The sequence below is a fragment of the Azolla caroliniana genome, unplaced genomic scaffold (genome assembly GCF_043228905.1).
Source record: "Azolla caroliniana isolate FFs.n. ecotype wild unplaced genomic scaffold, voAzoCaro1.0.p SCAF_277, whole genome shotgun sequence".
NCBI classification, from domain to species: Eukaryota; Viridiplantae; Streptophyta; class Polypodiopsida; order Salviniales; family Salviniaceae; genus Azolla; species Azolla caroliniana.
The window spans coordinates 3,240-14,525 of NW_028230712.1; the positions used below are offsets into that span (position 1 = coordinate 3,240).

The window sequence follows — 11,286 nt, forward strand, 5'->3', positions numbered from 1 at the left end:
CAACTGAAAAGTGTGTACCATACATCTTAACATATGTGATGGAGCCAAAATTTCCTTACCATGCTCATCTTGTAACAACATGCTCAACTCCTTTGCAGCTACTTGTGCATCACTCGCTCCATCAAAAATTGTAGCTAAGAGGCGACTAGAAGTATCAAAGGATCGAAGTCGAGCAAAGAGGGCATGTGCACAACGCTTCCCTGATCCAACACCTCGAAATACATGCACAAAATCCAATAACATTGACCTCGACCTTCCTGTCTCATAAGTAGAAGCCCTTCAGACTACTATTTGACCAACTATCAAAAGTTATGGAAAATCTTGATTGGCATTTCGATAGCAAATCTATCACTTGATGACGCTACACCACATAAATTTCTAGGATGGAACGCTTAATCATGCGTCTTGTCTTTACTTGATATCCGGGTACAATTTGTTGTATGAACTCCTTAAATTCAGGTGATTCCACATGTGCATGGGGCAATGTTCCCTTCACAATATACTTCGTGATGGCAGCATCAATTGTCTTCTCTAAAACGTGAGATACTCTAGCAGACTCAATTGAAGATTGAATGTGTTGTGATATACCTGAATTTTGGTCTGGGTCGCTTGATAAATGATGCTTTTTTGCTAAATGTTTGGCTATAGTGCATGTGGATATTGTAGAAGACCAACAAACATGGCAATGATGGCATCGTCGTCGAGGTGTGCCATTATCCATATAAAATATGATGTGAGCATCTGTCCATGATGTGCGTTGCCTTTTTCTTGAGCTACTTGTTGACCCACGGCTAACATCAATTGAAGATGAGTCCACTGCAACATTAGTTTGAGATGATGATTCCATTTTATAGTGTTCCTATAAAATTCAATTAACTCAATTAGCACATTTCAAATACATAATAATGAGATAAATAAATGAAATAGAATGTTTGCTAAGTTAGCTAAGAACAAAAAAGCAACCATTATGTCCAATGGCAAACATTCTACAAGACCATAATTCCAAATTGTGATAAACTTTTCTGAGAAAGAAGACATGTTAATATAGAAAGATACATTGTTACACTTCAGAGAAAGAAAGATTGTACATTTTAATACATCTGTTGTCTTTACGAGTATTGTTCAACAATCCAATGCAAAATATGTATGCATAAAAAGCTTATTGTGAAGCTAGAAATAAATAGATATAGGGTTAATTATTGCAGAGATAACTTCAATCAGAGCACGTAAGTTTGAACCTTGATAATCAAATCAAGCCAATATATGTACATAATTTTGATAGTCAAATAATCAGTGTTATTTTTTACCATAGTTTAGTTGAACATGTCAGGTGGAAACTAGAGGTATAACATTTTATCATGTTTCTTTGAACATATCTACAAGTTTCTTTGTTAAAAACCTTCAATTTTACCTGCCATGAATAAGATTCACCTTATCAAAATGATTTGAATGCAGAAAGAGAATCAATTTTGACATTAGAACAAACTCAGATTGACAGTGCCATTGCTTAATCTGGAATGGTCTTGCAAAATGATCAAGAAGTTAATGAGAAAAATGTTTTAGATACAAAAAGGGATAAAATTGGATTAGAGCCCCTAGATTCAACTGGGTTAGGACAAACTCAGATTGCCAATTCAATTACTAATTCTGAAAATGGTCACAATGCAAGGGAGCAAACTATCTTCAGATTTACAGATGAGGAAAATGAATCATAGACCCCAAATTAAACCATATTAGGGTCAATTTCCACAGTAGGAAAAACTCAAATCGACAATGCCATGGTTGACTCTAGCATGGATTTGCAAAATGATCAGGATGTGAATGACCAGAATGTATTCATTGTAGAAAGAGAGAAAACTGACGTGAAATACGTGGATTAATCTCCGGCCACAACCGAAGCGTAGATCACTTGATGACAATAAAAAACATAGACAAAATGGGAATGGAGGTAAGTCGACAAAACAGAAAAAGAATACACATGATATTAACGTGGAAAACCCTGAAAGGGAAAAACCACAGGAGTCCACTAACTCCAAACTATCACTCTATAAAGTAATGCAACAGGGAGCACAGAGGCAACGACCTCTTGCTCACAATCTTCGCCTAGCAGCGGTTACAATAGAGACATGCTCTGTATCGCTCTCTCTGTCTCTCTCTTTGTACAGTCGTTACACCAATAACTCTATCATCATAACTATTAAGTTTGCCCTAGGTCATATTTATACTAATATGACTTTCGGGCTATTTACAAATATAGCCCCAGTGGGCTCTCTAGAACATATTTACATATATGTCCCTTCCATCCGATGAGAGGTTCTCACCGGGCCTGCAACATCCGGTTCTCACCGGGTCTTCCTTGCCGGGTACTCGTCATCTGGATTCGGCCTCTGCCTATTGGCCTCGGCCGAGTTTGCTCATCAACACTGTTCTTCTCACTTCCCATCCGGAGGGACCTGTTTCCTAACAAAAACTAGGTCAGAGCCCACAGATTCAACTGGGTTAGGACAAGCTCAAATTGGTAATACCATTACCGATTCTGGAAATGGTTCCAATGCCGAGGATCAAAATGTCTTCAGATTTGCTGACAAGGAGGAAAATGAAAAAGAGACCCCAAATTTGACCATATTGGGGCTGATTTCAACATTAGGAAAAACTCAAATCGACAATAGCATGGGTGATTCTGGCATGGACTTGCAAAATGATCAAAATGTGAACGAACAGAATGTATTCATTGCAGAAAGGGAGAAAACTAGGTCAAAGCCCTTAGATTCAACTGAGTTAGGACAAAATCAGATTGGCAATCCTGTTACTGATTTTGGAAATGGTCACAATGTAGAGGAGCAAAATGTCTTGCACTTTGCAGATAAGGAGGAAAATGAATCAAAGACCCCAAATTTGACCATATTGCGATCAATTTACACATGCGGCATTAGGACAAAGTCAGATAGACAAAACCATGGATGACTTCGGCATGAACTTGCAAAGTGACCAGGATGCTAAGGAGAATATGTTGAAGCCAGGTGAATGTATAGAAATTGAGGAAACTGGGAATCTTTTTATTGATTTTCAGGCTATCGAAGCACACATTACTGGCATTACTATTGATCTGGAGTGTCCGATTGGCGATGATAGAAAAACCTAATTCAACTTTAGATTCAAAGATGAATCATACGTGTGTTATAGGTAGCAATAGCAACAATAAGAGGTTTGGAGTATGGATAATTGAGGAATGGAGAAAAGAACACGATTAGAACTTAGAAGTTAGAAGTCTGCACTCTGGAGTTTGAAGAGCAATGAAGTGGTGATTGGTCGTTGCCGCCTCAACCTACACAGTGCCACCTACGTAGTGCGCCTCATGAATCCCTTCCGTTCGATAGTAGTCTTAGGTCTATTACCCAATGCCCAATGACAAATGCCCATAGTAAAAATAGGAAGGGTATAATTTATAAAATTGAAAATTTAAGGGTAAGGTAAGAACCTATAAACCGAACCAAATTAATAGAAACCGTTAAACCGTTAAACCGACAAACAAATAAATGTTAAACCAAACTGAACCGAAACCAAACCGAACTTACATTCTTTAAACCAAACCAAACTCATTATTTAATTTTGAACTGATAAACCGTTAAGCCACGGTTTAACGGTTCAGTTTGGTTTGAGCCGAAACCGTGCCCATTGCTAGTTGTATATTCCTCCTACAATAGTGATTACTTAGAGTTTATGGACTCCTGTGGTTTTTCTTTTCCAAGGTTTTCCACGTGAAAAGATCGTGTGTATATGTACTTTCTTTTCTTGTGTATTGATGTCTTGATTTCTACGTCTCTCATTTGCACGTATTGACCAGTTGTGGCTGGCTTCATATTCCACATTATTCTCGTTACTCTATACGTATGATGCATCTAGGTATGTGTAGGGGGAGGATATATAGGTACAAAACTAATCAAGAATTCTAGAGAATACATGCATTCCGAGATGACCATAATAAGAATACTAGAGAGAATGCATGCATTCCCAAGCAACCATAATTGTATTAATGTGATGACCGAGAGAACAAGATGGGAGAATGAAGAGAGAGAGAGAGAGAGAGAGCCCATATAATTGTAGTTCAATTCTAAGGTTCTCTGACAACGACTAGAAAACTCCTACATTCCTTCAGTGGCATCTACTATATTAAGAAAAAAATTCTATAGTCTAATAAAGGGGTGTAAGTTTGTCCGATGAAGTCCAGAAGGTAATTTGGCATCTTAAGAAGAAAAATGTACACTGTAGATGAAAATGAAAGTTGAGCCTTGTCTTGGTAGTCTTAACAACTTGTCATAGTTACAAAAATAGAAAAGAAAGCATCTTACCCTAACTATCACTACCAACATAGCTAGCTCAGTGGTATCTCATTAATAAAAAAACAGGTCAGAGGAGAAGAGGACGGGAGATTGAATCTACATATAACTAATACTTGTCGCAGTCATTTTTAAAGGGCATGATGATGACAGTGATAAATAGCAGCTTTAGGGGGGTGATCCAGATTCCAGATTCCACTCCACCCCCACCCCCACCTACTAAAGTAAGTAACCCCTAAACCTAATAAGCTAAGCTACTCATCCATATGTATGCGATTGCGTGTGTGTGTGCGGTGTGCATGCTTTGCTCTCAAAGGAAAGGAAAGACCAGATAAAGTATGAGTACCAAAACAAATAAAAGCTTTTTATATGAACGACGCTAAAGCAAGGAAAAAGAAAAAAAGAGCAGAGAGAAAGAGATAGAAGGAGGGAGGGGGGGTTCGTCAGTTGCACTCTCTCTCTCTCTCTCTCTCTCTCTCACCAACAGTATTTTGATTGGATTTTGAAAATTCTAGAAGTTTGACCACTCTAGTGTAGTATTAGTCTAGGCTAGCGATCAGATGGATGGATGGATGGATCCGTCAATCAAACTTTGTCAAAGCCGGGGCCCAGGGAGAGGCCTAGGAAATTGTGTTCTTTGGCACTACTAGTAGGAGGAGAAGCAGCAGCAGTAAGAATCCTGCTGCTCATCACTGCTCCCTCCCTGCTTCTGCTGCTGCTCCTGCTACTGCTGCTTTCCTGTGTGGAGGATGAAGAAGCAGTGCGGTTGTTCCCATTCATTTTCTGAGACAATGCAGTATCCAAGGTGATAGTGGTGATGCCACGATGGCTGTTGCAATGATGATGATGATGATTCGCCAGAGACGATGAGCTCTGCACATACCCCAATCCTGACTTGCATAGCCATTCTGGAAATCCTGCTCCTCCTATGGCTGGGGGTAGGGATAGGGGTAGGGGTAGGGGTAAGGGTAAGGGTAAGGGTAAGGGTGGGTCCACACCACCACCACAACCAGCTGCAGCTGCTGCTGCTGCTGGCGGCAGTTGTGATGATGATGATGATGATGAGATATAAGGTGAGAATCCTGATGATGCTGCCGTTGCTAGTTTGTTGGCTGCAGCCATTGCTTGCGTGGCCGCAAGGGTTCTGCGGGCCTGCCATGTCCAACCACTGTGTGTCAGTGATGCCTTTGTACTTGCTGCACCCACCCAATCCATCCCTTCTTTGCTTGGATGGTAAGGTGCCTGTATTTAGATGCCCAAATTCAGGAGAACAAATAAAGTAAGTAGTAACTTAAACACAAATAATCTCTCTCTCTCTCTCTCTCTCTCAACTCTGAGATGTTGCAGTGGAAACGTGCTGTTTTTGCTGTGTTTGTTTACCTTATAGAAGTTGTGATCTGCAATCACATCCCTGCTTGCCAATGCAATGGGCCGATGCAAGCCCCCGGGTGCGGCATGCTCAATACTTGCTCCAGAACAAGGTCGTTCCGAATTGTACTTCAATAATTCTCTCTGCTGAATATCCATGTTGGGAGGAAAACCTTGTGCGTAAGGTACATCTCCTCTAGGATCTTCTGCATAGCGTGGTGCTATGGGCTTTCCGTTACCGAATGGAGCGATGGTAAACAGCTGTGCTGGAAACCCATCTCTTTCTTTGGGATTCTGGGGTCCACCATGGCAAGCCTAAAGCCAAAATCAACATTGTTGAGATTCATTGGTGGCAGTGTAGTAGGTAGGTACAGGACAAATCCCGACAATAACATTCACTGCTACTACTACAACCCTTAACCCTAAACATTCACGTGTGTAGTAGCTACATAGTAGTAGGTACTAGAAGATGTGGAATCGATAATCTAATATATTACAAATGCTTTGACAATTTGTTCTATAGATTACATCCTTCCATATCATTATGATCTTTATTGATATGTTTGCATGTTTAATCATGAGCACAAGCGCCAAATTTGTTATGCATTTGTATTGTAATGCGATCAATACAAATTTATTATAGTCTCCACAAATATATGCTGAAAGAAGAGCTTCCACATACCGGCGGCGGCCAAGTTTCCCTGATGGAGCCAGGTGGTAATCTAGCCGCCATCACTCCCATGTTATCTTCCCCTATGCCAGGCCTCAGTGACCAGGATGCTTCACGCCTCTGATGCTTATCTCCATTAGTGACCTCATCTGGGTGAGGAGGCATTGTCGTCTGTTGTGATGAGCCACCCCCCAGACTGAGCTCCAACGTCTGTTCAAGTCCTGGAAACAAGAAAAAATAGAAAAAAAAAAAAAAATGGACGTCTCTTAGAGGAGGAGGCCCATAAACAATAGTAATACAGCTTCCCTTTAACACACGGCCCCCAGCCATAGCTTGATAGGTTAGGCATACCAGTGGTAGCTTCTGTAATAACATCTTCCTCATAAGCGCTAGGATCAAAATTTGTGACAGCATCCCTGCCATTGCAACGAATGGCAGCTCTGTCATATGCCCTGTATCAAAGTAGCAGATCCCGCTTTAGAAATAGAGCATAGCACATACATATTCAGCAAATCTATGCAATTTCATCATCTGGTAAACAAAGAAATCCGTGATAGAAACCTTGCTGCATCCACTTCACTATCGAATAAGCCAAGATAGATATACCTGGAAAAATACACAATCCAGCCATGGCTTGTCACACCTCAAATGCAATGAGACTAGGATCAACGGATGATGATCATCAATTCAAGGAGATAAAATAAATAATTAGGAAACGTCACTTTTTGCCAAGGAATTGACCCATCCTTGCCTCCCAGCGCCCGCATTTGTGCAATGTCACGCCCCTGAACCTCGAGCTTCCTCGCGAGAAGCCAGTGCTCTGCCTCCGAAGAATATGCACAAACTCTTCCTTCGTGAGAGAGCTCATCTGCACAAGAAAAATAAGTATAACACACTTCCTTCATAAACTCCCCTGGTGAATTTCTATCTCTAGTACCTGCTTCATGTCCTCCTCATAATCACTTAAATTGAAGTTAATATCTGCATCAGGGCCTCTAAATTTGATGGCTGCCCTGTCGTATGCCCTGGCAGCATTAATGGCCAACACATATTCTGGAAGTCAGAAACAAAGGAATGCTCTCCAGTAGCATCTACCTACCCCCACCATATCCATTTACAGTGAAGAACGAGAAAGGAAGCATTGGGCATACCTTGCAGCTGCGTGTGCTGTATCAAATCCACCTGATACAATAACATAATAAAAACAAGAAAGGAACCAAGACCATGGTAAGATGAAGAATCCCTTGGGCAAGCAACCGATCTTAAGAAATAGGAGCACTCACCTAGATACACTTGTTTTCCACAATCCCTGTTGGGAAAGAGGAGCCAAAACATGTTACAATTGGGGCCAAGAAGTCTAAAAACTTTGTTCATTGTGTCTGTCTATCTATCTATCTATCTCTCTCTCTATATATACAACGTACCAAATGTGAGATTCCCATCGTCCTGTGCGGCGGTAGAAGGTGACACCTCGGTACTGGGAGCTCCTGGATCGGGGACCTCTTCTGCTTTTCTTCATGGGCTGCACATGGCCCATAGTTGCATCAGCCTGGCAGAACGGATGACTGGCAGGCGCTCCAAAGTCTCCTCCTCCTCCTCCTCCTCCAGTAGTCAGATTGTTTTGACTTTGACAATTAGTAGGTGGTCGTGTTGTCATGGTGGGCAAGAAGAATTGCAAGGTGGCTGCTGATGCTACCAGAGAAGCGGTGGCAGTGGCAGTGGCAGGGGCAGGGGCAGGGGCAGGAGCAGGGGGTCCTCTTCCCAGAAAGGGTACTACCATGTGCTGCTGCTGCTCTGTTATTGGCGGCAGATTCATACTAGTAGAAAATTTATTAGCAGTAGCGGCAAGAAGCCCCAGATCGTAACTGAGGTTAGTGGGGCGTTTGTTGGTGGGGAATCTGGAGACGGCGGCTACGCCAGCAGTATCAAAGAAGAGGTGCAGTAGGGGGCTATTGCTACATGAGCTGTTGCCCTCCGCCACATCCCGGCTGGAAGCTTCGAACTCAGAGGATAGCATCTCGTGAGTGCTGCTGCCGCCACCGCCACAGCCACCGCCACCGTGGTGGGTGGTGGTGGTTACATTCACCACAGACGAGCTGCCTGACGTCCCGGATATGTTGTCTCCCGTTGCTGCGCTCGGGAGGCCATCCAATATGGCATTCATCTCTCTTGCGCTGCCCCTCTCTAAATTGCTACCATGTTTCTTCTTCTTCTGGTCATGATGAAAGAGCTCCGGTTCAGGTTCAGGACCATGGCCAAGCTCCGCCAAGACACTCACTTCAGACCCGACAAGCTCACAGCTTCCAACACCACCCACGCCTGCTCCCTCCTCCTCCTCCTCCTCCTCCTCCTCCTCCTCCTCTCTGGACATAATATGCTCCTCCTGTACAACAATAATATCGTCCACGCTCGCTTGAGTATGCTTCTCTTCCAACCCTGCAGAAGCTTCATGGATGGGCAAATCGTTCAAATCTAGAATCATCATACGCTTCCTGGATGTGATGTGGATGTGGCGTCAAACCTAGGATGAATGAGGTAGGTCGGATTAGGAAGCTATCATTGCTGAATTACGTACTCGGCCAGGCGTCATCTAAGACATCCAGCCGTGTGGGGGGGGAGGGGGCATGCGTGCGTCTGCCCCTCCCTCCTAATGTGGATTAGTAGTAGTAGCAGCAACACTAGTTAGTTGTACTCCTGAAGAGGGCCGAGCCAGCCCTAGGAGGGGGAAGGGGAGGGGATGCCTTATCAGTCAGCCTGCCCTATCAGATAGAACTGAACATACATATGTATGTTGTGTGTATTGTGTCTGTCTACAGACTCTCTCTCTCTCTCTCACACACACACAAATATAGAACACATAGAAGGAAGTACACGACAGCTTGAGAAAGAAGGGGGAGGGGTAATTAAGTAGGCCGTAGTTAGTCAGTCGGTCTGAGAAAGAAAAAGTAAAGGAGAGAGAGAGAGAGAGAGAAAAGAGGGGGCATGAGAATGCACCACCATTATTCAGAGTTCATTGATTGGCTGCTCTCCGTCCCGGCCTTATGAGCAGAGAGGAGTAGCAGGAATGGATATGGATGTAGCAGAAAATTATATACTCGCGCTTGGCTTGCTTTGAATGGAATGCAACGCCAACAAAAAAACAAATGAAGTGCTCTCTCTCTCTCTCTCTCTCTCTCTCTCTCTCTCTCTAATTCTCTCTCGCAATGTACGCACACAGCTGACAAAGAGTGACAAACGTTAACATGGACAAGAAAGACAAACGTTAGCAGTGACAAGACACTGAGATGGAAGGGGAGAGAGAGAGAGAGAGAGAGAGAGAGAGAGAGAGAGAGAGAGCTTGTGTGTGTGAAACGAGAGAATAGAGAGAGAGTGACTCAGTTTCTGTGTGAGTTTGTAAAAGACGAAGAGGGAGAGAGAGAGAGTCCCTCGCTTCCTTTCGACAACAGTATCCATCAGTACAGATGTGTTCTCTCTCTCTCTCTCTCTCTCTCGTCTCCCTAAGTTTCTACTTGGAGATGGTTTTTCCTCGTTGAGCAGCAGAGGTCAGGAACCCAAGTTCCAGAGCGTGCCGCATCCACGCTTAAAGAGAGAGAGAGAGAGAGCAGACGAAAACAAAAAGGTGCCTATTAAAAATGAGTGGTTGGAGAGAGAGAGAGAGAGAGAGAGAGAGAGAGTGAGATGTGGATGAATTCGAAAGAAAGGGGAGGATGGGGCTGTAATGTAATGTACATACATATAAGAAAAGGAATGATGGAAGCAATTAATTAAACGCAATTACTTAAATCGGAGATCGAAGAGGGTTATGTTCTTTTTTCTTTACTCCTCCACACACACATACATATATATATATATCTTCTGCAGGAAGAAATGGGAGAGAATGAGTGAATGACTGGGCGCTCCTACTCCTTAATCAGGAGTCCTGATTAACGAGGAATATAAATGCCTAGGAGAAAGAGCTCGCGCACACACACCCATGCTTGAGGGAATGAATGAATGGATGGATGGTGGGAACATGTGCCATTCTCATTCATTGAGGAATGAAAGAGTAGACGAAATCGCTTGCTTTCCGATCACTGCTCTCACGGAAAACTCTTTTTGGAAGAAGAGAAAAATACTCGTAATAAGGAAATGCTATGAATATAATATAATCTTAAGATGTTCGTGGGGTAAGGTGGGGTAACAGGTTTGAGAGTCAGTCCGTTTTAAAAGATACCATTGCCACTTGTTTTTGTGTTTTTAAAGACCTTAAAGGACCAATGGCACGCTTTGTTCCTTTTGTGAGGAGTTCCTTTTTTCCCAATTCTATATCGGAAACTACAATTGATTTAATTATGGCTGATGCTTTGAGTACCGAAACTCGCAATTGTTGTTGGAAAGGCATATGGATAAGCATGCAATCTTACTTAGATCATTGGATATATATAATATACCCTACTCCTAAACAAGTGAGCCGAAAACAAAAGCAAGCAAGCCTTGAGAGGGGAGCATTGAGCCATTTCTCTCTTGATAGATTTGCCAACTCGACATCATTGGTATACATTTTGGTTACACGAACGGAATAATTGAATGTGCGACATCAAGAAGGCAATGTCTTGGAAATCAACAACACATTATTAGATACCATGGACATGATATAGTAGCTAGCACTTATTTGATTACTAAGTCTCATGTTAAATATAAAGTAAGGGAGGCACGCATATCTATGTGTAATGTAAGGGTTGCAATTTCACATGACTTTGTATACATACAAATCATCACGAAGTATGGCCTCAAAACTAAGAGTCACTATGGTGTGGAACGAAAAGTATTAAATCTTCTGTACTAATTTCACAACCTTCAAAATGTTGTCATTTCAACCTTTAGGCTATGGTGCTATACAAAACTAGATTGAATTTTCAATATTGGTTAACA

General features: G+C 42.4%; 1 protein-coding gene across 1 annotated transcript; it reads right to left on the bottom strand.

Moving 5' to 3' along the window:
* Positions 1 to 4,676: 4,676 nt before the first annotated feature.
* Positions 4,677 to 8,421, bottom strand: LOC147848649 (uncharacterized). Its single transcript, XM_087338259.1, has 10 exons — positions 7,800 to 8,421; positions 7,659 to 7,684; positions 7,527 to 7,557; positions 7,313 to 7,400; positions 7,098 to 7,243; positions 6,937 to 6,981; positions 6,727 to 6,827; positions 6,388 to 6,596; positions 5,718 to 6,020; positions 4,677 to 5,579 (listed from the first exon to the last, which is right to left on the bottom strand). The coding sequence occupies exons 1-10, from the start codon at positions 8,390 to 8,392 to the stop codon at positions 4,923 to 4,925; spliced, it is 2,199 nt and encodes a 732-aa protein (XP_087194385.1). The 5' UTR covers positions 8,393 to 8,421; the 3' UTR covers positions 4,677 to 4,922.
* Positions 8,422 to 11,286: the final 2,865 nt, after the last annotated feature.